This window comes from Leucoraja erinacea, chromosome 29 (genome assembly GCF_028641065.1).
Source record: "Leucoraja erinacea ecotype New England chromosome 29, Leri_hhj_1, whole genome shotgun sequence".
In the NCBI taxonomy this organism is placed as follows: domain Eukaryota; kingdom Metazoa; phylum Chordata; class Chondrichthyes; order Rajiformes; family Rajidae; genus Leucoraja; species Leucoraja erinaceus.
Genome location: NC_073405.1, coordinates 12664602 through 12692075, shown reverse-complemented (window position 1 = coordinate 12692075; position 27474 = coordinate 12664602). Strand labels below are relative to the sequence as shown.

Below are 27474 nucleotides of genomic sequence, written 5' to 3'. Positions count from 1 at the left end.
TTAAAGGAATGCAATTTTCAGAATTGATAGGAAAGTGACTGTGAGTTACCTGAATGATTCTACAACACATGTTAAGAACGTTTCATTGATTATGCTGTTTTCGAACAGGTCTATGATCTGAGGACAGTAAGAAAAATTGTGTTAGACTGAGAAAAAAAAGGGAACAATGAAGTAATATATCAGCAGAAAACTATCTTGTACAACGTTCTCACCTCAGCTGCAATAATGATTGCTGTCTCTGAAGGGTTTCTTTGAATTTCTTCAATTGGCAGACTAACAATGAACGTCACGTTGTAATTAATGGCATTTAAGTCGATTGGAGCTGGGACTGTGGAATTATAGTGAGCAATTTAGCACGTTGATATTACAACAATTTTAAAATAGTTTAAGAACAGTTTCCCAGTTTTGGTTTTCGACACAGCTTAAGCAACAGATCGAGTAAAATAATTGTGATCTGAGGCAATTGTTTGATACATTTGAGTGAAATTCTGCACAAGATGTAGATGAGAATATTTGTAGAAGATGTAGATGGAGAAGAACAAATGTAACGTGAGAAAATTGTTTGATGAATTGATACAAACTCACCATTGACATTGGGCTGTATATTGAAATCTGAAAACAAACAAGGAAATATATGTAGGACCAATCCAATGGCATGAACTTTAAATTCAGGCAATTAAGGCAATCTTTAAAAACCACCAACCACAACAACACTGTGTCCCACCTTGGCTTGCACCTATTAAACTCCCCCCCCCCCCCTTGCCCTCCATCCACATTCCTCTCCCTGGCATCAAATTTGCATCTCTTCAATCCTTTTCCCTCACCCCTTATGTTTTTTTGTCTCTGGCCTTTGCCCAACGTTCTGCGAATCAAAACTCTGCTTCACCTGTGTTCACCTATTAATGACGTGCTTTGTACTGCCTCCGTTATCTTCCAGCTTTCTTCTCCACCCCCCACCTCACAATCAGTCTGAAGAAGGATCTTGGGCGGAAATGTCACCCTTTCACATTCTCCAGTGATGCAGCCCGACCCGCTGAGTTATTCTAGCACTTTGTGTCTTCTAAAAATGCATGTAACCTTTTAATGGAGGAGGTTTTATTTGACTGCTCCTTGAATATTTATCAGGAGGCAAGTTTTTTTGTGAGTGGGTCATACCAGTGAGGCAGTGTGTTTGTGCAAAGGCAGGCTCCGAATAGCAAGTCTGCGAATTATTTTAAATTTTGCTTCCTCAGATCCTATAGGATATCATACCTGGTTGTCCCTGATTTAAATATGTAAAGACCAAAGAACGTGACTATAAATCAATAGTTACCGTAGATTGGACAAATACAATATGAAGAGAATCACCAATGAATATTTTGATAAGTACCGTTTACATAGAGGCTGTAGCTTTGCAGTTCGTATGGCCCCAGTGAGGAAATGTCATCGGTCTTCTCGCTAAATACATCATAAACCTTTTCTCGGTTGATGGGTTCCATGGTGGACACGTTTTGGAATGAACAATTAGCTGTCACTCTGGTGTTGTTAACCATTTCCTCGCTGCGAAAAAGCAAAAAACATTTGTGATAAGTGTAAAAGAATTTAGTGCAAAGTTGTTTGCATGTCGTAGCAAGAGCACAGCTAAACATTACTGTGGCTGATTATAAGGATAGAAGCAATGGTCACAGGAAGGCTATTCTCAATTTGCCCGTCTCTGCCGCATCTGCTCCCACTCCCATGGGAATGGGCTTCCCATTCTAGGGCATCTGAGAAATGCCCTTTCTTGAGTAAACATGGATTACCACTGGTTGTCATAGATGGATCCTTCACTCACATCTCATCTAATTCTGCTCTCGCATGCGCCTCATCCAGATGGAACAAGGACAGAGTTCCCCTCGTCGTTAGCTTTCACGCCAACAGTCTTGAACCTCATCTATTGCATTTGGTGCTCTGATGTGGTCTCAATTACATTGGCAAGACCAAGCATGGTCTAGGTGACCATTCAGCTGAACACGTGCAGTGTCGACCAAGGCCTACTGGATCTCCCAGTTTTATAACATTTTATCTCCCCTTCCCATTCCCTTACCGACCAGTCTGTCCTGGGCCTCATCCATTGCCAGAGTGAGGCCACACTCCAACTAGAGGAACAGCACCTCAAATTCCGAAGATTAGCTTAGAGCCTAACAGTATGAACAATGAATCCTCCAAATTAACGACAAATGCCACCTTCCCTTTCTCCCCAACCTTCCCTGTGCTACACCTAGGTGTGCACTCATTTCTCAATGGTCCCAACCCCCCATTCTCCTATTCCACCACTTTTCCTTCGTCTAGCTTTATATTTAATGCCTCTTTAAGGTTTCTCCCTATAAGAAACTAATTGTCTTCTTCAGTGGAATTTGACCAACCATTTGCCAAACCCCCCTCATCTGTATACTCCTATCACTTGCCACATTTAAACATTCTCTTCCCACCTCTCTTCCAGCTTTCTTACACCTACTGCAATATGTCTGAAGAAGGAGCAAACCCTAAACATTGCCGAGCCATAATGTCCAGATTTGCTGCCTGTCCCACTGATGTACTGCACAACACTGTGTCTTGAATTTTCCAATTTGAAGTAAGCTCCAACAAACCGCCCCTTCCTGCCTCCCTCTCCTGTGCCCAACCTAGACTCTCACATATGAATATATAAGAATGTATATTGAATCTGCAACGATATTTGCAGGAAATGTGTTTATGAGATTATCGTGTTTGCAAATTGGAAACACTGTGTGAGAACAATTGGAAATTAAAGGAATGCAATTTTCATAATTGATAGGAAATTGACTGTGAGTTACCTGAATGATTCTACAACACATGTTAAGAATGTTGCATTGATTATGCTGCTTTCGAACAAGGCTATGATCTGAGGACAGTAAGAAAAATTGTGTTAGAATGAGAGAAAAAAAGGGATCGATGAAGTAATATATCAGCAGAAAACTATCTTGTACAACTTTCTCACCTCAGCTGCAATGATGGTTGCTGTTTCTGAAGGGTTTCTTTGAATTTCTTCAATTGGCAGACTAACAATGAACGTCACGTTGTAATTAATGTCATTTGTTAAGTCGATTGGAGCTGGAACTGTGGAAATATAGGGAGCAATTTAGCACGCTGATACTACAACAATTTTAAAATAGTTTAAGAACAGTTTCCAAGTTATGGTTTTCTACACAGCTTAAGCAACAGATCGAGTAGAATAATTGTGATCTGAGGCAATTGTTTGATACATTTGAGTGAAATTCTGCACACGATGTAGATGAGAATATTTGTGAGTTGTTTCTAGCATAAGGCGGAGAAGCAGGTATCAAAGCAGCTTTTGTTTTGTAGAGAAATATAAACCTTGCCATCAGCAAGGATAGTTTTCAATTCATTCATTTCTCAATCAAGATTTTACTTGTGAACAAAGGACAAGGCAAAATTTCCCGAATTTCAACTGTTAATCCGGCAGAATATGGGTGGTGGAAGTGTCATAAATGCAGTGAATAACCAAAGATTCCTGAAACAATAAAATGGAAACCCAAACTCACCCGTGGCGATGGGCTGCACAGTGTAACCTGGAAGCAAAGAAAGAAACATAGGTAGTTTACAACCAACAGTATGAACTTTGAATTTTCCTAATTTAGATAACTTCTAACAAAGCCCCCCCCCCACCCCACTTCTGTACACCACCTGGATTCACACCTATTTCACACCTCCTATAAATGAGGATGCTTTAGAATCATAGGCATACTGCGTGGAATAAGGCCCTATTTGTGTGCACCAGTCAATGTCCTAGCTAATATTGTCCAACCTGCCTGTGTTTGATCCATACACCTCCAAACCAGTCCTATCCACGTACCTGTCAAACTTTGTTTTAAATGTTGCGATAGTCCCTGGCTCATCAACCTCTTCTGTCAGCTCTTTCCATACACTCACCACCCTTTGTGTGAAAATGTGACACCTCAGATACCTATTCCATTTTTTCACCTTAAACCCATGTCCTCTGGTCCTCTTTGCAAAACTACAATACCTAGTTGTCCCTGATCTAAATATGTAAATACCAAAAACCATTACTATAAATCAATAGTTAGCGTAGATTGCACAAGTACAATATGTAGAGAAACATCAAAGAATATTTTGATATGTACCATTTACATAGAGGCTGTAGCTTTGCAGTAAGTGTGGCCCCAGTGAGGAAATGTCATCGGTCTTCTCGTTAAATACATCATAAACCTTTTTTCGGTTGACGGTTTCCATGGTGGACACGTTTTGGAATGAACAATTAGCTGTCACTCTGGTGTTGTTAACCATTTCCTCGCTGCGAAAAAGCAAAAGACATTTGTGATAAGTGTAAAAGAATTTAGTGCAAAGTTGTTTGCAGTCTTAACAAGAGCACAGCTAAACATTGCTGTGGCTGATTATAAGGGTAGAAGCAATGGTCACAGAAAGCCAATTCTCAATGTATCCGTCTCCTCCGCATCTGCTCCCACTCCCATGGGAATGGGCTTCCCATTCTAGGGCATGTGAGACATGCCCTTTCTTGAGTAAACATGGGATTACCACTGGTTGTCATAGATGGATCCTTCACTCACATCTCATCTAATTCTGCTCTTGCATGCGCCACATCCAGATGGAACAAGGACAGAGTTCCCCTCGTTTAAAGGAATGCAAGTTTCATAATTGATAGGAAAATGACTGTAAGTTACCTGAATGATTTTACAACACATGTTAAGAATGTTGCATTGATTATGCTGTTTTCGAACAGGTCTATGATCTGAGGACAGTAAGAAAAATTGTGTTAGAATGAGAAAAAAAAAGGGACCGATGAAGTAATATATCAGCAGAAAACTATCTTGTACAACTTTCTCACCTCAGCTGCAATGATGGTTGCTGTTTCTGAAGGGTTTCTTTGAATTTCTTCAATTGGCAGACTAACAGTGAACGTCACGTTGTAATTAATGTCATTTGTTAAGTCGATTGGAGCTGGAACTGTGGAAATATAGTGAGCAGTTTAGCACGCTGATACTACAACAATTTTAAAATAGTTTAAGAACAGTTTCCAAGTTATGGTTTTCTACACAGTTTAAGCTACAGATTGAGTAGAATAATTGTGATCTGAGGCAATTGTTTGATACATTTGAGTGTAATTCTGCACACAATGTAGATGAGAATATTTGTGAGTTGTTTCTAGCATAAGGCTGAGAAGCAGGTATCAAAGCAGCTTTTGTTTTGTAGAGAAATATAAACCTTGCCATCAGCAAGGAAAGTTTTCAATTCAATCATTTCGCAATCAAGATTTTACTTGTGAACAACGGACAAGGCAAAATTTCCCGAATTTCAACTGTTAATCCGGCAGAATATGGGTGGTGGAAGTATCATAAATGCAGTGAATAACCAAAGATTCCTGAAACAATAAAATGGAAACCCAAACTCACCCGTGGCGATGGGCTGCACTGTGTAACCTGGAAGCAAAGAAAGAAACATAGGAAGTTTACAACCAACAGTATGAACTTTGAATTTTCCTAATTTAGATAACTTCTAACAAAGCCCCCCCCACCCCACCCTCCCTTCTGTACACCACCTGGATTCACACCTATTTCACACCTCCTATAAATGAGGATGCTTTAGAATCATAGAGGCATACTGCGTGGAATAAGGCCCTATTTGTGTGCACCAGTCAATGTCCTAGCTAATATTGTCCCACCTGCCTGTGTTTGATCCATACACCTCCAAACCAGTCCTATCCACGTACCTGTCAAACTTTGTTTTAAATGTTGCGATAGTCCCTGGTTCATCAACCTCTTCTGTCAGCTCGTTCCATACACTCACCACCCTTTGTGTGAAAATTTGACACCTCAGATTCCTATTCCATTTTTTCACCTTAAACCCATGTCCTCTGGTCCTCTTTGCAAAACTACAATACCTAGTTGTCCCTGATCTAAATATGTAAATACCAAAAACCGTTACTATAAATCAATAGTTAGCGTAGATTGCACAAGTACAATATGTAGAGAAACATCAAAGAATATTTTGATATGTACCGTTTACATAGAGGCTGTAGCTTTGCAGTAAGTGTGGCCCCAGTGAGGAAATGTCATCGGTCTTCTCGTTAAATACATCATAAACCTTTTCTCGGTTGATGGGTTCCATGGTGGGCACGTTTTGGAATGAACAATTAGCTGTCACTCTGGTGTTGTTAACCATTTCCTCGCTGCGAAAAAGCAAAAGACATTTGTGATAAGTGTAAAAGAATTTAGTGCAAAGTTGTTTGCAGTCTTAACAAGAGCACAGCTAAACATTGCTGTGGCTGATTATAAGGGTAGAAGCAATGGTCACAGAAAGCCGATTCTCAATGTATCCGTCTCCTCCGCATCTGCTCCCACTCCCATGGAAATGGGCTTCCCATTCTAGGGCATCTGAGACATGCCCTTTCTTGAGTAAACATGGGAATACCACTGGTTGTCATAGATGGATCCTTCACTCACATCTCATCTAATTCTGTTGTCACATGTGCCTCATCCAGATGGAACAAGGACAGAGTTCCCCTCATTTAAAGGAATGCAAGTTTCATAATTGATAGGAAAATGACTGTGAGTTACCTGAATGATTCTACAACACATGTTAAGAATGTTGCATTGATTATGCTGTTTTCGAACAGGTCTATGATCTGAGGACAGTAAGAAAAATTGTGTTAGAATGAGAAAAAAAAAGGGACCGATGAAGTAATATATCAGCAGAAAACTATCTTGTACAACTTTCTCACCTCAGCTGCAATGATGGTTGCTGTTTCTGAAGGATTTCTTTGAATTTCTTCAATTGGCAGACTAACAGTGAACGTCACGTTGTAATTAATGTCATTTGTTAAGTCGATTGGAGCTGGAACTGTGGAAATATAGTGAGCAATTTAGCACGCTGATACTACAACAATTTTAAAATAGTTTAAGAACAGTTTCCAAGTTATGGTTTTCTACACAGCTTAAGCTACAGATTGAGTAGAATAATTGTGATCTGAGGCAATTGTTTGATACATTTGAGTGTAATTCTGCACACAATGTAGATGAGAATATTTGTGAGTTGTTTCTAACATAAGGCTGAGAAGCAGGTATCAAAGCAGCTTTTGTTTTGTAGAGAAATATAAACCTTGCCATCAGCAAGGAAAGTTTTCAATTCAATCATTTCTCCATCAAGATTTTACTTGTGAACAAAGGACAAGGCAAAATTTCCCGAATTTCAACTGTTAATCCGGCAGAATATGGGTGGTGGAAGTGTCATAAATGCAGTGAATAACCAAAGATTTCTGAAACAATAAAATGGAAACCCAAACTCACCCGTGGCGATGGGCTGCACAGTGTAACCTGGAAGCAAAGAAAGAAACATAGGTAGTTTACAACCAACAATATGAACTTTGAATTTTCCTAATTTAGATAACTTCTAACAAAGCCCCCCACCCCACCCTCCCTTCTGTACACCACCTGGATTCACACCTATTTCACACCTCCTATAAATGAGGATGCTTTAGAATCATAGAGTCATACTGCGTGGAATAAGGCCCTATTTGTGTGCACCAGTCAATGTCCTAGCTAATATTGTCCCACCTGCCTATGTTTGATCCATACACCTCCAAACCAGTCCTATCCACGTACCTGTCAAACTTTGTTTTAAATGTTGCGATAGTCCCTGGCTCAACAACCTCTTCTGTCAGCTCGTTCCATACACTCACCACCCTTTGTGCGAAAATTTGACACCTCAGATTCCTATTCCATTTTTTCACCTTAAACCCATGTCCTCTGGTCCTCTTTGCAAAACTACAATACCTAGTTGTCCCTGATCTACATATGTAAATACCAAAAACCGTTACTATAAATCAATAGTTAGCGTAGATTGCACAAGTACAATATGTAGAGAAACATCAAAGAATATTTTGATATGTACCATTTACATAGAGGCTGTAGCTTTGCAGTAAGTGTGGCCCCAGTGAGGAAATGTCATCGGTCTTCTCGTTAAATACATCATAAACCTTTTCTCGGTTGATGGGTTCCATGGTGGACACGTTTTGGAATGAACAATTAGCTGTCACTCTGGTGTTGTTAACCATTTTATCGCCGCGAAAAAGGAAAAGACATTTGTGACAAGTATACAAGAAGTGATTGCAAGGTTGTTTGCAGTTTTAACAAGAGCACAGGTAAACATTGCTGTGGCTGATATTATGGGTCAAAGCAATGTTCACAGAAAGCCGATTCTCAATGTATCCGTCTCCTCCGCATCTGCTCCCACTCCCATGGGAATGGGCTTCCCATTCTAGGGCATGTGAGACATGCCCTTTCTTGAGTAAACATGGGATTACCACTGGTTGTCATAGATGGATCCTTCACTCACATCTCTCATCTAATTCTGCTCTCGCATGTGCCTCATCCAGATGGAACAAGGACAGAGTTCCCCTCGTTTAAAGGAATGCAAGTTTCATAATTGATAGGAAAATGACTGTGAGTTACCTGAATGATTTTACAACACATGTTAAGAATGTTGCATTGATTATGCTGTTTTCGAACAGGTCTATGATCTGAGGACAGTAAGAAAAATTGTGTTAGAATGAGAAAAAAAAAGGGACCGATGAAGTAATATATCAGCAGAAAACTATCTTGTACAACTTTCTCACCTCAGCTGCAATGATGGTTGCTGTTTCTGAAGGGTTTCTTTGAATTTCTTCAATTGGCAGACTAACAGTGAACGTCACGTTGTAATTAATGTCATTTGTTAAGTCGATTGGAGCTGGAACTGTGGAAATATAGTGAGCAGTTTAGCACGCTGATACTACAACAATTTTAAAATAGTTTAAGAACAGTTTCCAAGTTATGGTTTTCTACACAGTTTAAGCTACAGATTGAGTAGAATAATTGTGATCTGAGGCAATTGTTTGATACATTTGAGTGTAATTCTGCACACAATGTAGATGAGAATATTTGTGAGTTGTTTCTAGCATAAGGCTGAGAAGCAGGTATCAAAGCAGCTTTTGTTTTGTAGAGAAATATAAACCTTGCCATCAGCAAGGAAAGTTTTCAATTCAATCATTTCGCAATCAAGATTTTACTTGTGAACAACGGACAAGGCAAAATTTCCCGAATTTCAACTGTTAATCCGGCAGAATATGGGTGGTGGAAGTATCATAAATGCAGTGAATAACCAAAGATTCCTGAAACAATAAAATGGAAACCCAAACTCACCCGTGGCGATGGGCTGCACTGTGTAACCTGGAAGCAAAGAAAGAAACATAGGTAGTTTACAACCAACAGTATGAACTTTGAATTTTCCTAATTTAGATAACTTCTAACAAAGCCCCCCCCCCACCCCACCCTCCCTTCTGTACACCACCTGGATTCACACCTATTTCACACCTCCTATAAATGAGGATGCTTTAGAATCATAGAGGCATACTGCGTGGAATAAGGCCCTATTTGTGTGCACCAGTCAATGTCCTAGCTAATATTGTCCCACCTGCCTGTGTTTGATCCATACACCTCCAAACCAGTCCTATCCACGTACCTGTCAAACTTTGTTTTAAATGTTGCGATAGTCCCTGGTTCATCAACCTCTTCTGTCAGCTCGTTCCATACACTCACCACCCTTTGTGTGAAAATTTGACACCTCAGATTCCTATTCCATTTTTTCACCTTAAACCCATGTCCTCTGGTCCTCTTTGCAAAACTACAATACCTAGTTGTCCCTGATCTAAATATGTAAATACCAAAAACCGTTACTATAAATCAATAGTTAGCGTAGATTGCACAAGTACAATATGTAGAGAAACATCAAAGAATATTTTGATATGTACCATTTACATAGAGGCTGTAGCTTTGCAGTAAGTGTGGCCCCAGTGAGGAAATGTCATCGGTCTTCTCGTTAAATACATCATAAACCTTTTCTCGGTTGATGGGTTCCATGGTGGACACGTTTTGGAATGAACAATTAGCTGTCACTCTGGTGTTGTTAACCATTTCCTCGCTGCGAAAAAGCAAAAGACATTTGTGATAAGTGTAAAAGAATTTAGTGCAAAGTTGTTTGCAGTCTTAACAAGAGCACAGCTAAACATTGCTGTGGCTGATTATAAGGGTAGAAGCAATGGTCACAGAAAGCCGATTCTCAATGTATCCGTCTCCTCCGCATCTGCTCCCACTCCCATGGGAATGGGCTTTCCATTCTAGGGCATCTGAGACATGCCCTTTCTTGAGTAAAAATGGAATTACCACTGGTTGTCATAGATGGATCCTTCACTCACATCTCATCTAATTCTGCTCTCGCATGTGCCTCATCCAGATGGAACAAGGACAGAGTTCCCCTCGTTTAAAGGAATGCAAGTTTCATAATTGATAGGAAAATGACTGTGAGTTACCTGAATGATTTTACAACACATGTTAAGAATGTTGCATTGATTATGCTGTTTTCGAACAGGTCTATGATCTGAGGACAGTAAGAAAAATTGTGTTAGAATGAGAAAAAAAAGGGAACGATTAAGTAATATATCAGCAGAAAACTATCTTGTACAACTTTCTCACCTCAGCTGCAATGATGGTTGCTGTTTCTGAAGGGTTTCTTTGAATTTCTTCAATTGGCAGACTAACAGTGAACGTCACGTTGTAATTAATGTCATTTGTTAAGTCGATTGGAGCTGGAACTGTGGAAATATATTGAGCAATTTAGCACGCTGATACTACAACAATTTTAAAATAGTTTAAGAACAGTTTCCAAGTTATGGTTTTCTACACAGCTTAAGCTACAGATCGAGTAGAATAATTGTGATATGAGGCAATTGTTTGATACATTTGAGTGTAATTCTGCACACAATGTAGATGAGAATATTTGTGAGTTGTTTCTAGCATAAGGCTGAGAAGCAGGTATCAAAGCAGCTTTTGTTTTGTAGAGAAATATAAACCTTGCCATCAGCAAGGAAAGTTTTCAATTCAATCATTTCTCCATCAAGATTTTAGTTGTGAACAAAGGACAAGGCAAAATTTCCCGAATTTCAACTGTTAATCCGGCAGAATATGGGTGGTGGAAGTGTCATAAATGCAGTGCATAACCAAAGATTCCTGAAACAATAAAATGGAAACCCAAACTCACCCGTGGCGATGGGCTGCACAGTGTATCCTGGAAGCAAAGAAAGAAACATAGGTAGTTTACAACCAACAGTATGAACTTTGAATTTTCCTAATTTAGATAACTTCTAACAAAGCCCCCCCACCCCACCCTCCCTTCTGTACACCACCTGGATTCACACCTATTTCACACCTCCTATAAATGAGGATGCTTTAGAATCATAGAGTCATACTGCGTGGAATAAGGCCCTATTTGTGTGCACCAGTCAATGTCCTAGCTAATATTGTCCCACCTGCCTATGTTTGATCCATACACCTCCAAACCAGTCCTATCCACGTACCTGTCAAACTTTGTTTTAAATGTTGCGATAGTCCCTGGCTCAACAACCTCTTCTGTCAGCTCGTTCCATACACTCACCACCCTTTGTGCGAAAATTTGACACCTCAGATTCCTATTCCATTTTTTCACCTTAAACCCATGTCCTCTGGTCCTCTTTGCAAAACTACAATACCTAGTTGTCCCTGATCTACATATGTAAATACCAAAAACCGTTACTATAAATCAATAGTTAGCGTAGATTGCACAAGTACAATATGTAGAGAAACATCAAAGAATATTTTGATATGTACCGTTTACATAGAGGCTGTAGCTTTGCAGTAAGTGTGGCCCCAGTGAGGAAATGTCATCGGTCTTCTCGTTAAATACATCATAAACCTTTTCTCGGTTGATGGGTTCCATGGTGGACACGTTTTGGAATGAACAATTAGCTGTCACTCTGGTGTTGTTAACCATTTCCTCGCTGCGAAAAAGCAAAAGACATTTGTGATAAGTGTAAAAGAATTTAGTGCAAAGTTGTTTGCAGTCTTAACAAGAGCACAGCTAAACATTGCTGTGGCTGATTATAAGGGTAGAAGCAATGGTCACAGAAAGCCGATTCTCAATGTATCCGTCTCCTCCGCATCTGCTCCCACTCCCATGGGAATGGGCTTTCCATTCTAGGGCATCTGAGACATGCCCTTTCTTGAGTAAAAATGGATTTACCACTGGTTGTCATAGATGGATCCTTCACTCACATCTCATCTAATTCTGCTCTCGCATGTGCCTCATCCAGATGGAACAAGGACAGAGTTCCCCTCGTTTAAAGGAATGCAAGTTTCATAATTGATAGGAAAATGACTGTGAGTTACCTGAATGATTTTACAACACATGTTAAGAATGTTGCATTGATTATGCTGTTTTCGAACAGGTCTATGATCTGAGGACAGTAAGAAAAATTGTGTTAGAATGAGAAAAAAAAAGGGAACGATGAAGTAATATATCAGCAGAAAACTATCTTGTACAACTTTCTCACCTCAGCTGCAATGATGGTTGCTGTTTCTGAAGGGTTTCTTTGAATTTCTTCAATTGGCAGACTAACAGTGAACGTCACGTTGTAATTAATGTCATTTGTTAAGTCGATTGGAGCTGGAACTGTGGAAATATAGTGAGCAATTTAGCACGCTGATACTACAACAATTTTAAAATAGTTTAAGAACAGTTTCCAAGTTATGGTTTTCTACACAGCTTAAGCAACAGATCGAGTAGAATAATTGTGATCTGAGGCAATTGTTTGATACATTTGAGTGTAATTCTGCACACGATGTAGATGAGAATATTTGTGGGTTGTTTCTAGCATAAGGCTGTGAAGCAGGTATCACAGCAGCTTTTGTTTTGTAGAGAAATATAAATCTTGCCATCAGCAAGGAAAGTTTTCAATTCATTCATTTCTCAATCAAGAATTTACTTGTGAACAAAGGACAAGGCAAAATTTCCCAAATTTCAACTGTTAATCTGGCAGAATATGGGTGGTGGAAGTATCATAAATGCAGTGAATAACCAAAGATTCCTGAAACAATAAAATGGAAACCCAAACTCACCCGTGGCGATGGGCTGCACTGTGTAACCTGGAAGCAAAGAAAGAAACATAGGAAGTTTACAACCAACAGTATGAACTTTGAATTTTCCTAATTTAGATAACTTCTAACAAAGCCCCCCCCCCACCCCACCCTCCCTTCTGTACACCACCTGGATTCACACCTATTTCACACCTCCTATAAATGAGGATGCTTTAGAATCATAGAGGCATACTGCGTGGAATAAGGCCCTATTTGTGTGCACCAGTCAATGTCCTAGCTAATATTGTCCCACCTGCCTGTGTTTGATCCATACACCTCCAAACCAGTCCTATCCACGTACCTGTCAAACTTTGTTTTAAATGTTGCGATAGTCCCTGGCTCAACAACCTCTTCTGTCAGCTCGTTCCATACACTCACCACCCTTTGTGTGAAAATTTGACACCTCAGATTCCTATTCCATTTTTTCACCTTAAACCCATGTCCTCTGGTCCTCTTTGCAAAACTACAATACCTAGTTGTCCCTGATCTAAATATGTAAACACCAAAACCCGTTACTATAAATCAATAGTTAGCGTAGATTGCACAAGTACAATATGAAGAGAAACATCAAAGAATATTTTGATATGTACCGTTTACATAGAGGCTGTAGCTTTGCAGTAAGTGTGGCCCCAGTGAGGAAATGTCATCGGTCTTCTCGCTAAATACATCATAAACCTTTTCTCGGTTGACGGGTTCCATGGTGGACACGTTTTGGAATGAACAATTAGCTGTCACTCTGGTGTTGTTAACCATTTCCTCGCTGAGAAAAAGCAAAAAACATTTGTGATAAGTGTAAAAGAATTTAGTGCAAAGTTGTTTGCAGTCTTAACAAGAGCACAGCTAAACATTGCTGTGGCTGATTATAAGGATAGAAGCAATGGTCACAGAAAGCCGATTCTCAATTTGTCCGTCTCCGCCGCATCTGCTCCCACTCCCGTGGGAATGGGCTTCCCATTCTAGGGCATCTGAGATATGCCCTTTCTTGAGTAAACATGGATTACCACTGGTTGTCATAGATGGATCTTTCACTCACGTCTCAACTAATTCTACTCTTGTTTCCGCCTCATCCAAATGGAACAAGGACAGAGTTCCCCTCGTCCTTAGCTTTCACGCCAACAGTCTTGAACCTCTTCTATTACATTTGTTGCTCTGATGTGGTCTCAATTACATTGGCAAGACCAAGCATGGTCTAGGTGACCATTCAGCTGAACACGTGCAGTGTCGACCAAGGCCTACTGGATCTCCCAGTTTTATAACATTTTATCCCCCTTTCCTATTCCTTTACTGAATGGTCTGTCCTAGGCCTCATCCATTGCCAGAGTGAGGCCACACTCAAACTAGAGGAACAGCACCTCAAATTCCAAAGAGTAGCTTAGAGCCTAACGGTATGAACAATGAATTCTCCAATTTAACATAACTAACCTACAAATGCCACCTTCCCTTTCTCCCCAACTTCCCTGTGCTACACCTGGGTGTGCACCCAGTTCTCAATGGTCCCAACACCCCCCATTCTCCTAATCCACCAGTTTTCCTTCCTCTGGCTTTATATTGAATGCCTCCTTAAGGTTTCTCCCTGTACGAAACTAGCTGTCTTTTTCAGTGGAATTTGACCAACTATTTGCCAATCTCACACCTACTGCAATATGTCTGAAGAAGGGGCAAACCCTAAACATTGCAGCGCCATAATGCCCAGATTTGCTGCCTGACCCGCTGATGTACTGCACAACATTGTGTCTTGAATTTTCCAATTTGAAGTAAGCTCCAACAAACCGCCCTCAACCCGCATCCCTCTCCTGTGCCCCACCTGGACTCACCTATGAATATATAAGAATGCATATTGACTCCACAATGATATTTGCAGGAAATGTGTTTATGAGATTATCGTGTTTGCAAATTGGAAACACTGTGCGAGAACAATTGGAAATTAAAGGAATGCAAGTTTCATAACCGATAGGGAAATGACTGTGTGTTACCTGAATGATTTTACAACACATGTTAAGAATGTTGCATTGATTATGCTGTTTTCGAACAGGTCTATGATCTGAGGACAGTAAGAAAAATTGTGTTAGAATGAGAAAAAAAAAGGGACCGATGAAGTAATATATCAGCAGAAAACTATCTTGTACAACTTTCTCACCTCAGCTGCAATGATGGTTGCTGTTTCTGAAGGGTTTCTTTGAATTTCTTCAATTGGCAGACTAACAGTGAACGTCACGTTGTAATTAATGTCATTTGTTAAGTCGATTGGAGCTGGAACTGTGGAAATATAGTGAGCAATTTAGCACGCTGATACTACAACAATTTTAAAATAGTTTAAGAACAGTTTCCAAGTTATGGTTTTCTACACAGCTTAAGCAACAGATCGAGTAGAATAATTGTGATCTGAGGCAATTGTTTGATATATTTGAGTGAAATTCTGCACACGATGTAGATGAGAATATTTGTGAGTTGTTTCTAGCATAAGGCTGAGAAGCAGGTATCACAGCAGCTTTTGTTTTGTAGAGAAATATAAACCTTGCCATCAGCAAGGAAAGTTTTCAATTCATTCATTTCTCAATCAAGATTTTACTTGTGAACAAAGGACAAGGCAAAATTTCCCGAATTTCAACTGTTAATCCGGCAGAATATGGGTGGTGGAAGTGTCATAAATGCAGTGAATAACCAAAGATTCCTGAAACAATAAAATGGAAACCCAAACTCACCCGTGGCGATGGGCTGCACAGTGTAACCTGGAAGCAAAGAAAGAAACATAGGTAGTTTACAACCAACAGTATGAACTTTGAATTTTCCTAATTTAGATAACTTCTAACAAAGCCCCCCCCACCCCATCCTCCCTTCTGTACACCACCTGGATTCACAATTTCACACCTCCTATAAATGAGGATGATTTAGAAACATAGAGGCATACTGCGTGGAATAAGGCCCTATTTGTGTGCACCAGTCAATGTCCTAGCTAATATTGTCCCACCTGCCTGTGTTTGATCCATACACCTCCAAACCAGTCCTATCCACGTACCTGTCAAACTTTGTTTTAAATGTTGCGATAGTCCCTGGCTCAACAACCTCTTCTGTCAGCTCGTTCCATACACTCACCACCCTTTGTGTGAAAATTTGACACCTCAGATTCCTATTCCATTTTTTCACCTTAAACCCATGTCCTCTGGTCCTCTTTGCAAAACTACAATACCTAGTTGTCCCTGATCTAAATATGTAAATACCAAAAACCGTTACTATAAATCAATAGTTAGCGTAGATTGCACAAGTACAATATGAAGAGAAACATCAAAGAATATTTTGATATGTACCGTTTACATAGAGGCTGTAGCTTTGCAGTAAGTGTGGCCCCAGTGAGGAAATGTCATCGGTCTTCTCGCTAAATACGTCATAAACCTTTTCTCGGTTGACGGGTTCCATGGTGGACACGTTTTGGAATGAACAATTAGCTGTCACTCTGGTGTTGTTAACCATTTCCCCGCTGCGAAAAAGCAAAAAACATTTGTGATAAGTGTAAAAGAATTTAGTGCAAAGTTGTTTGCAGTCTTAACAAGAGCACAGCTAAACATTGCTGTGGCTGATTATAAGGATAGAAGCAATGGTCACAGAAAGCCGATTCTCAATTTGTCCGTCTCCGCCGCATCTGCTCCCACTCCCGTGGGAATGGGCTTCCCATTCTAGGGCATCTGAGATATGCCCTTTCTTGAGTAAACATGGATTACCACTGGTTGTCATAGATCGATCTTTCACTCACATCTCAACTAATTCTGCTCTTGTTTCCGCCTCATCCAAATGGAACAAGGACAGAGTTCCCCTCGTCCTTAGCTTTCACGCCAACAGTCTTGAACCTCTTCTATTACATTTGTTGCTCTGATGTGGTCTCAATTACATTGGCAAGACCAAGCATGGTCTAGGTGACCATTCAGCTGAACACGTGCAGTGTCGACCAAGGCCTACTGGATCTCCCAGTTTTATAACATTTTATCCCCCTTTCCTATTCCTTTACTGAATGGTCTGTCCTAGGCCTCATCCATTGCCAGAGTGAGGCCACACTCAAACTAGAGGAACAGCACCTCAAATTCCAAAGAGTAGCTTAGAGCCTAACGGTATGAACAATGAATTCTCCAATTTAACATAACTAACCTACAAATGCCACCTTCCCTTTCTCCCCAACTTCCCTGTGCTACACCTGGGTGTGCACCCAGTTCTCAATGGTCCCAACACCCCCCATTCTCCTAATCCACCAGTTTTCCTTCCTCTGGCTTTATATTGAATGCCTCCTTAAGGTTTCTCCCTGTACGAAACTAGCTGTCTTTTTCAGTGGAATTTGACCAACTATTTGCCAATCTCACACCTACTGCAATATGTCTGAAGAAGGGGCAAACCCTAAACATTGCAGCGCCATAATGCCCAGATTTGCTGCCTGACCCGCTGATGTACTGCACAACATTGTGTCTTGAATTTTCCAATTTGAAGTAAGCTCCAACAAACCGCCCCCAACCCGCATCCCTCTCCTGTGCCCCACCTGGACTCACCTATGAATATATAAGAATGCATATTGACTCCACAATGATATTTGCAGGAAATGTGTTTATGAGATTATCGTGTTTGCAAATTGGAAACACTGTGCGAGAACAATTGGAAATTAAAGGAATGCAAGTTTCATAACCGATAGGGAAATGACTGTGTGTTACCTGAATGATTTTACAACACATGTTAAGAATGTTGCATTGATTATGCTGTTTTCGAACAGGTCTATGATCTGAGGACAGTAAGAAAAATTGTGTTAGAATGAGAAAAAAAAAGGGACCGATGAAGTAATATATCAGCAGAAAACTATCTTGTACAACTTTCTCACCTCAGCTGCAATGATGGTTGCTGTTTCTGAAGGGTTTCTTTGAATTTCTTCAATTGGCAGACTAACAGTGAACGTCACGTTGTAATTAATGTCATTTGTTAAGTCGATTGGAGCTGGAACTGTGGAAATATAGTGAGCAATTTAGCACGCTGTTACTACAACAATTTTAAAATAGTTTAAGAACAGTTTCCAAGTTATGGTTTTCTACACAGCTTAAGCAACAGATCGAGTAGAATAATTGTGATCTGAGGCAATTGTTTGATACATTTGAGTGTAATTCTGCACACAATGTAGATGAGAATATTTGTGAGTTGTTTCTAGCATAAGGCTGAGAAGCAGGTATCACAGCAGCTTTTGTTTTGTAGAGAAATATAAACCTTGCCATCAGCAAGGAAAGTTTTCAATTCATTCATTTCTCAATCAAGATTTTACTTGTGAACAAAGGACAAGGCAAAATTTCCCGAATTTCAACTGTTAATCCGGCAGAATATGGGTGGTGGAAGTGTCATAAATGCAGTGAATAACCAAAGATTCCTGAAACAATAAAATGGAAACCCAAACTCACCCGTGGCGATGGGCTGCACTGTGTATCCTGGAAGCAAAGAAAGAAAAATAGCTAGTTTACAACCAACAGTATGAACTTTGAATTTTCCTAATTTAGATAACTTCTAACAAAGCCCCCCCCACCCCACCCTCCCTTCTGTACACCACCTGGATTCACACCTATTTCACACCTCCTATAAATGAGGATGCTTTAGAATCATAGGCATACTGCGTGGAATAAGGCCCTATTTGTGTGCACCAGTCAATGTCCTAGCTAATATTGTCCCACCTGCCTGTGTTTGATCCATACACCTCCAAACCAGTCCTACCACGTACCTGTCAAACTTTGTTTTAAATGTTGCGATAGTCCCTGGCTCAACAACCTCTTCTGTCAGCTCGTTCCATACACTCACCACCCTTTGTGTGAAAATTTGACACCTCAGATTCCTATTCCATTTTTTTTACCTTAAACCCATGTCCTCTGGTCCTCTTTGCAAAACTACAATACCTAGTTGTCCCTGATCTAAATATGTAAATACCAAAAACCGTTACTATAAATCAATAGTTAGCGTAGATTGCACAAGTACAATATGTAGAGAAACATCAAAGAATATTTTGATATGTACCGTTTACATAGAGGCTGTAGCTTTGCAGTAAGTGTGGCCCCAGTGAGGAAATGTCATCGGTCTTCTCGTTAAATACATCATAAACCTTTTCTCGGTTGATGGGTTCCATGGTGGACACGTTTTGGAATGAACAATTAGCTGTCACTCTGGTGTTGTTAACCATTTTCTCGCTGCGAAAAAGCAAAAGACATTTGTGATAAGTATAAAAGAATTGAGTGCAAAGTTGTTTGCAGTCTTAACAAGAGCACAGCTAAACATTGCTGTGGCTGATTATAAGGGTAGAAGCAATGGTCACAGAAAGCCGATTCTCAATTTGTCTGTCTCCGCCGCATCTGCTCCCACTCCCGTGGGAATGGGCTTCCCATTCTAGGGCATCTGAGACATGCCCTTTCTTGAGTAAACATGGGATTACCACTGGTTGTCATAGATGGATCCTTCACTCACGTCTCATCTAATTCTGTTGTCACATGCGCCTCATCCAGATGGAACAAGGACAGAGTTCCCCTCGTCCTTAGCTTTCACGCCAACAGTCTTGAACCTCATCTATTGCATTTGGTGCTCTGATGTGGTCTCAATTACATTGGCAAGACCAAGCATGGTCTAGGTGACCATTCAGCTGAACACGTGTAGTGTCGACCAAGGTCTACTGGATCTCCCAGTTTTATAACATTTTATCCCCCCTTCCTATTCCTTTACCGAATGGTCTGTCCTGGGCCTCATCCATTGTCAGAGTGAGGCCACACTCAAACTAGAGGAACAGCACCTCGAAGAGTAGCTTAGAGCTTAACAGTATGAACAATGAATCCTCCAATTTAACGTAACTAACCTACAAATGCCACCTTTCCTTTCTCACCAACTTCCCTGTGCTACACGTAGGTGTGCACCCAGTTCTCAATGGTCCCAACTCCCTCCATTCTCTTAATCCACCAGTTTTCCTTCCTCTGGCTTTATATTTAATGCCTGTTTAAGGTTTCTCCCTGTACGAAACTACTTGTCTTTTTCAGTGGAATTTGACCAACCATTTGCCAATCTCACACCTACTGCAATATGTCTGAAGAAGGGGCAAACCCAAAACATTGCAGAGCCATAATATCCAGATTTGTTGCCTGACCCGCTGATGTACTGCACAACACTGTGTCTTGAATTTTCCAATTTGAAGTAAGCTCCAACAAACCGCCCCCACCCCACATCCCTCTCCTGTGCCCCACCTGGACTCACCTATGAATATATAAGAATGTATATTGACTATGCAACGATATTTGCAGGAAATGTGTTTATGAGATTATCGTGTTTGCATACTGGAAACACTGTTTGAGGACAATTGGAAATTAAAGGAATACAAGTTTCATAATTGATAGGAAAATGACTGTGAGTTACCTGAATGATTCTACAACACATGTTAAAAATGTTGCATTGATTATGCTGTTTTCGAACAGGTCTATGATCTGAGGACAGTAAGAAAAATTGTGTTAGAATGAGAAAAAAAGGGAACAATGATGTAATATATCAGCAGAAAACTATCTTGTACAACTTTCTCACCTCAGCTGCAATGATGGTTGCTGTTTCTGAAGGGTTTCTTTGAATTTCTTCAATTGGCAGACTAACAGTGAACGTCACATTGTAATTAATGTCATTTGTTAAGTCGATTGGAGCTGGAACTGTGGAAATATAGTGAGCAATTTAGCACGCTGATACTACAACAATTTTAAAATAGTTTAAGAACAGTTTCCAAGTTATGGTTTTCTACACAGCTTAAGCAACAGATCGAGTAGAATAATTGTGATCTGAGGCAATTGTTTGATACATTTGAGTGTAATTCTGCACACAATGTAGATGAGTATATTTGTGAGTTGTTTCTAGCATAAGGCTGAGAAGCAGGTTTCAAAGCAGCTTTTGTTTTGTAAAGAAATATAAACCTTGCCTTGAGCAAGGAAAGTTTTCAATTCATTCATTTCTCAATCAAGATTTTACTTGCGAACAAAGGACAAGGCAAAATTTCAACTGTTAATCCAGCAGAATATGGGTGGTGGAAGTGTCATAAATGCAGTGAATAACCAAAGATTCCTGAAACAATAAAATGGAAACCCAAACTCACCCGTGGCGATGGGCTGCACAGTGTAACCTGGAAGCAAAGAAAGAAACATAGGTAGTTTACAACCAACAGGATGAACTTTGAATTTTCCTATTTTAGGTAACTTCTAACAAGCCCCCCCCCCCCCCCCCCCCCCTCCCCTTCTGTGCACCACCAGGATTCACACGTATATCACCCCTCCTGTAAGTGAGGATACCTTAGAATCACAGAGGCATACTGCGTGGGAAAAGGCCCTACAGCCCCATTTGTCCCCACCACCCAACGTCCTAGCTAAATAGTCCCACCTGCCTGTGTTTGATCCATACACCTCCAAACCAGTCCTATCGATGTACCTGTCGAACTTTGTTTTAAATGTTGCGATAGTCCCTGCCTCAACAACCTCTCCTGGCAGCTCGTTCCATACACTCACCACCCTTTGTGTGAAAATTTGACCCCTCAATCAGATCACCCTCATCCTCTTGTGCTCCAAGGAATAGAGACCCAGCCTGCTCAAACTCTCCCTATAGCTCAGATCCTCGAGTCTTGGCAACATCCTTGTAATTATTATCTGTACCCATTCCAGCTTGACAACATCTTTCCTCTAACATGGTGAACATAATACCCTTAATGCGACCTCACCAGCATCTTATATAACAGTAGCACGACCTCCCAACATCTATACTCAATACACTGCTGAAGTCCAAAGTGCCAAAAGCCTTTTTGACCACCCTATGTACATGTGGCTCCTCCTTCATGGAATTATGTACCTGTACTCTTAGGTCCCCCTGGTCTATAACACTCCCCAGGGCCCTACCATTCACCGTGTAGGTCCTGCCCATGTTTGACTTTCCAAAATGTAACACCTCACACCTTGGTTCCATCAACCATTCTTCAGCCAACTTGGCCAGCTGATCAAGATCCCGCTGTAAGTTAGAACATTTTCACTACCTGCAATACCATCTGAAAACTTGTTAATCTTCCCATGTACATTGTCACCAAAATCATTGATATGGATGACAAACAGTAACAGGCCCAGCAGCAAACCCTGAGCCACACCACTGGTCGCAGGCCTCCATTCTAAGAAGCAACCTTCCACCATCACCCTTTGCTTCTTTCCATAAAGCCAATTTTCTATCCATTCAGTTACCTCTCCTTGGATCCCGTGCGATCTGACCTTCCAAGGCAGCCTACCATGCAGAACCTTGTAGAATGCTTTGCTGAAGTCTATTTATACACATCTATAACTGTGCCCTCATCAACCCTTTTGGTCACATCTTCAAAATCTCAATCGGATTCATGAGGCACAAAGTCCCACAAACAAAACCATGCTGACTTTCCCTAATCAGCCAATGCCCAACTAATTACATGTATATTGTATCCCTCAGAATACTCTCCAGTAAATTTCCAACTACATGTGTTAAGCTCACAGGCCTGTAGTCCCTGCCTTTGCTCTGCAGCCCTTTTTGAATCACGGATAGGTCTGATCAGGCCCAGAAGATTTGACTGCCTTCATACACGATAATACCTTCAGCACTTCTTCAACTGCAATATTAACTTTAATGAATGACTTTAAGATTTGCTTTCCCAAAGTCCATCAGATATCATACCTGGTCGTACCGGATCTGAATATGTAATTACCAAACAATTTGACCCCAGGTCGACACCTACAATATGTTGCATGAATAACAATATGTACAGAAACACTGTGGAATATTTTGATAAGTACCATCTACATAGAGGCTGTAGCGTTGCAGCGCGTATGGACCCAGTGAGGAACTGTTAATGGTCTTCTCTTTAAATACATCGTAAACATCTTCACGCCTGATGGGTTCCATGGTGGACACGTTTTGGAATAAACAATTAGCTGTCACTCTGGTGCTGTGAACCATTACCTCACTGCAAAAACAGCAAAAGACATTTGTAGTAAGTGGAAACGAATTTGGTGCAAAGTTGTTTGCAGTGTTCGCAAGAGAACAGCTGAAATGTTTCCGTGGCTGATTACAAGAGGAGAAGCAATGGTCAGAGAAATCTAAATTTGTCCGTCTCCGCCACATCAGCTCCTCTAATGAGTCATCCCATTTTAGGGCATCAGAGATGTCCACTTTCTTGATAAATGTGTATTAGCCTTGCTTGATTAAATGGATCACTCCTCCACGTCATCTTCTAGATCTGTTCTCACATCACCCTCACCCAGATGACACACGGACAGAGTTCATATCGTCCCTTGCTTTCACCACACCTCGTCCAGGTTTCTCACCCCTACTGCAATTAGTCTGAAAAGGGCCCGATCCAAAACTTTGTCTAGTCATTGGCTGTCTGTCCCGTTGAGATACTCCAGTATATTATGGGGGTTTTTTCTGATAGCATATATTAATTCTGCATTGAAATTTGTGGGAAATTTGCTTATGAGACTTTTGGGTTTGCAACTTGGAAGCAGAGCATGAACAATTGGAAGTTAGACAAAAATGCTGGAGGATCTCAGCGGGTGAGGCAGCATCTATGGAGAGAAGGAATAGGCAACGTTTCGGGTTGAGACGAAGGAATTTTGCGTAGCATAATAGAAAAGTTACTCTAGTTACCTGAATGATTCCACAACACACTTTAAAAATGTTGCATTGATACTGCTGTTGTTGAACAGGTCCGTGAGCTGTGGGCATTAAGAAAAATTGTGTCAGAATGAGAGGTGAAAAAGGAAGGATGAAGTCATATATCAGCAGGGAAGTATCTTGTACAAATCTCTCACCTCAGCTGCAATCATGGTTGCTGTATCTGAAGGGTTTGCTTGAATTTCTTCAATAGACAGACTGTCAAGAATGAATGTCACGTTGTACTCAATGGGATTTATTACCTCGATTGGAACTGGAACTGTGGTAATAGAGTAAGCAATTCAACATTTGAAATCAGAGATTACATTTCATTTGTGCTCAGTTTGTTGTGAAGTGGTCTAGGTCATGCTGAGGTTGTGCAATGCTTTTTGTTATTTTGATTATTTTTTTTACAATCATAAGGGGAAAACAAACTGCTGTTATAACCTAGCATTCCAGCAGTATCTGAGAAGGGAATTGACAGTTGACAGTCAATTTCAGATCTGAAATGTTTATCCATTTCCTTCCACGGGTATTGCCTGACTTATTGAGTGCCTCCAGTATTTTGTTGTTCGCTCCAGTTTCCAGCATCTGTAATCTCTTATGTCTCCCCTTTGGAATCAAAGCCTCTACTGTTCTTCATCCACAATTTCCCTTCAATTATAATGAAAGCTATAAAATATCATACTGGGAGATCCAATCCTGATCATCCACCACCTGACTCATTGTAGTGATAGTAGGCGGAGTACAGCCCAGTTTTGGTTTTATTTTGTGGTTCTTTGCGAATTATGTATGCTTTTAGTACTTGGAGGTCTCCATATACTTGATGTGAGCAGAGCATGTAGCTGAATTACCTGGATTCTCTTGATTGTTTGGATTATTTTGTTCAGGAACAATTTGTGGCTCTGTAAAGAAAAATTTCGAAGAAACAATTGGAATAATGTTATTAAAAGCTATGAAATCATCATAAATTTGTACAAACAGAAAATGCTCCAAACTAATTCAAGGATATGTGCCAAGACAATTGGAATTCAAATTTCTTGGATCTTATAGTACACCTGTTATATGTGTTTTGACCTTGATTTTTGTTATCTCGCTCTTTGACAGCTGACCCAGTCATAAAATCCTTCGCCAAATAAATCACAACAATTTGCTTCTCAGGTTATTTTAATGTTTGTTTCTCTCTAAATGAAAGCAGTGGTGCAACATGGGAATTATTTGTCAAGGTCCACTGGTAAGAGTTTTTCAAGTACAGGTGTCTAAAAGGCATTTGATTTAAGAAGTCATAAAAAAACATGTTCAACTTTGATGAAATTCTGCACAGTTTAAGCAACAGATGGAGAAGAACAAATATAACACGAGACAATTGTTTGATGAATTGATACAAACTCACCATTGACATTGTGCTGTACAGTGAAATCTGAAAACAAACAAGGAAATATATGTAGGACCAATCCAATGGCATGAACTTTAAATTCTTCAAATTTAGTCAAACTTTAAAAACCCACCAACCACAGCAACACTGTGTCCGACTTGGGCTCGCACTTATTAAACTCCTCCCCCTTGCCCTCCATCTACATTCCTTCTGCTGGCATCAAATTTGCAACTTCAATCTTTTTCCCTCACACTTTATGTTTTTTCGTCATTCGCCTTTGTCCAACCTTCTGCGTATCCAAACTCCACCTCACCTGTGTCCACCTATTAATGACGTGCTTTGTACTGCCTCCCTTCTCTTCCAGCTTTCTTCTCCCCCCACCACCCCACAATCAGTTCGAAGAAGGATCTCGAGCTGAAGTGTCACCCATTCACGTTCTCCAGTGATGCTGCCTGACCCACTTTGTGCCTTCTAAAAAAACATGTAACTTTTTAATGGAGTTTTTTTTTGCGTCTACTTGAACATTTATCAGGAAGAAGACATTCTTATGAGTGGGTTATATCAGTGTGGCAGTGTGTTTGTGCAAAGGCAGACTACGAAGAGCAAGACTGAATGATTTTAAGGTTTGCTTTCTCAGATCCCATTGGATATCATGCCTGGCTGTCACTGATCTAAATATGTAAATACCTAAGAACTTGTCTATAAATCAATAGTTACCGTAGATTGGACAAATACAATATGAAGAAAAACACCAAGGAATATTTTGATAAGTACCGTCTACATAGAGGCTGTTGCTTTGCAGTTCGTATGAACCCAGTGAGAAAATGCCATCAGTCATCTCGCTAAATTCAGCATAAACAACTTCTCGGTTGATGGGTTCCATGGTGGACACATTTTGGAATGAACAATTAGCTGTCACTCTGGTGCTGTGAACCATTTCCTCTCTGCGAAAAAGCAAAAGACATTTGTGATATGCAAAATAATTTAGTGCAAAGTTGTTTGCAATGCCAGCAAGTGCACAGCTGAAATGTTGCCATGGCCCATTACTGGTGTCTAAGCAATGGGTTGAGAAATCTGATTCTCAATTTGTCCGTCTCCAGCCCATCTTTAACTACGATGTGGCTTCCCATTCTATGGCATCAATTATGTCGTATTAGCCTTATATATATGTAGCCTTATGATATATATTAGCCTTGGCTGTTTTAGATGGATCCCTCACCCAATTCTCCCCGAGATCTGCTCTCACACCACCCTCATCCAGACGGAACAAGGATAGAGTTCCCCCCATCCTCAGTTTACACCCCACCTGTCACTAACACCACCTAATGCATTTGCTGCACCTTATGTGGTGTCCGATACGTTAGCAAGACCAAACAGTATCTAGGTGACTTTTTCGCCAAACATGTGCGGTCATCCAAGGTCTGCTGGAAATCCTGGTTCAAAAACAATTTAACTCCCTTTCCATTCCCAAACCAATCTGTCTGTACTGGGCGTCATCCATTGCAGAGTGAGGCCACACTCAAACTGGAGGAACAGCACCTCATATTTCGAAGAGTAGCTTAGAGCCTTATTTGTCTGTCTCACTTAAGCGATATTTTCGGTGACTGCTGGCGACTGTCACAGTCATAGCAGGTCACCGAAAAACCGGCGGCTGGACCTCCCTACGACAAAACTTTGCCTCGCCAGCGTCTACAGAATTGCTGCCTGACTCACAAGGAGACTCTGGTACATTGTACCTTTTTTCTGGTAGAATTTATATTAATTCTACATGATATTTGTGGGAAATTTGCTTATTAATTTTTAATTAAATTGAAATTAATGCGTTTGCAAATTGGAATTATTGAGCGTTATCAATTTTATCATTTAATAGGAAAGTTATTTTGAGTTACCTGAAGGATTCCACAACACATGTCAAGAATGTAGCATTGATATTGCTATTTTCGAACAGTTCGGTGAGCTGAAAGCAATAACAATAATTGAGTCAGAATGCGAAATAAAAAGGGTACGATGAAGTAAAACAACATCAGTGAATTAACTTGTAAATTCTCTCACCTCATTTGCAATCATGGTTGCTGTTTCTGAAGGGTTTGCTTGAATTTCTTCAATAGACAGATTGTCAACAACGAAAGTCACGTTGTATTCAATGGGATTTGTTACCTCGGTTGGAACTGGGACTGTGGAAATAGAGTAAGCAATTTAGCATGTTGTGAGAACCACGATTTTCAAATAGTTTAAAAACTGTTTCCCAGTACTGGATTTCTACAGAGTTTAAGCAACAGATGGAGAAGAACAAATGTAGCTAAAGACAATTATTTCATGCATTTGATACAAACTCACCATTGACATTGTGCTGTACATTGAAATCTGAAAACAAACAGAGAAATATAGGTTGAACTTTAAATG

General features: G+C 40.3%; 2 protein-coding genes and 1 long non-coding RNA gene across 4 annotated transcripts in view; all 3 read right to left on the bottom strand.

The window, feature by feature from the left end:
* Nucleotides 1-8084, bottom strand: part of LOC129711176 (mucin-16-like) — a 42569-nt gene extending 34485 nt beyond the window's left edge. Inside the window, exons 1-16 of one of the 2 annotated variants that reach the window (XM_055658635.1) lie at nt 7927-8084; nt 7323-7349; nt 6758-6876; nt 6594-6661; nt 6036-6205; nt 5430-5456; nt 4865-4983; nt 4701-4768; nt 4143-4312; nt 3543-3569; nt 2978-3096; nt 2814-2881; nt 1370-1539; nt 586-612; nt 213-328; nt 50-117 (exon numbers count right to left, since the gene is read on the bottom strand). In XM_055658635.1, coding sequence (XP_055514610.1) covers nt 50-117; nt 213-328; nt 586-612; nt 1370-1539; nt 2814-2881; nt 2978-3096; nt 3543-3569; nt 4143-4312; nt 4701-4768; nt 4865-4983; nt 5430-5456; nt 6036-6205; nt 6594-6661; nt 6758-6876; nt 7323-7349; nt 7927-8035 — 1472 coding nt within the window. In that variant the 5' untranslated portion in view covers nt 8036-8084. The remainder of the gene's footprint in view (nt 1-49; nt 118-212; nt 329-585; nt 613-1369; nt 1540-2813; nt 2882-2977; nt 3097-3542; nt 3570-4142; nt 4313-4700; nt 4769-4864; nt 4984-5429; nt 5457-6035; nt 6206-6593; nt 6662-6757; nt 6877-7322; nt 7350-7926) is intronic. The other variant, XM_055658636.1, reaches the window with a different exon arrangement.
* Nucleotides 8085-8383: 299 nt separating this feature from the next.
* Nucleotides 8384-9243, bottom strand: LOC129710944 (uncharacterized). Its single transcript, XR_008725760.1, has 3 exons — nt 9216-9243; nt 8651-8769; nt 8384-8554 (listed from the first exon to the last, which is right to left on the bottom strand). It is a non-coding gene; the product is annotated as an uncharacterized LOC129710944 (long non-coding RNA).
* Nucleotides 9244-9355: 112 nt separating this feature from the next.
* LOC129711174 (mucin-16-like) lies at nt 9356-27468 on the bottom strand. Its single transcript, XM_055658634.1, has 28 exons — nt 27124-27468; nt 26961-27028; nt 25846-26015; nt 25090-25116; nt 24551-24601; nt 23855-23976; nt 23691-23758; nt 22838-23007; nt 21136-21162; nt 20580-20698; nt 20418-20485; nt 19041-19210; nt 18437-18463; nt 17872-17990; nt 17708-17775; nt 16325-16494; nt 15722-15748; nt 15157-15275; nt 14993-15060; nt 13610-13779; nt 13002-13028; nt 12437-12555; nt 12273-12340; nt 11715-11884; nt 11110-11136; nt 10545-10663; nt 10382-10449; nt 9356-9993 (listed from the first exon to the last, which is right to left on the bottom strand). The coding sequence occupies exons 1-28, from the start codon at nt 27136-27138 to the stop codon at nt 9801-9803; spliced, it is 2634 nt and encodes an 877-aa protein (XP_055514609.1). The 5' UTR covers nt 27139-27468; the 3' UTR covers nt 9356-9800.
* Between the last annotated feature and the right edge of the window lie 6 nt (nt 27469-27474).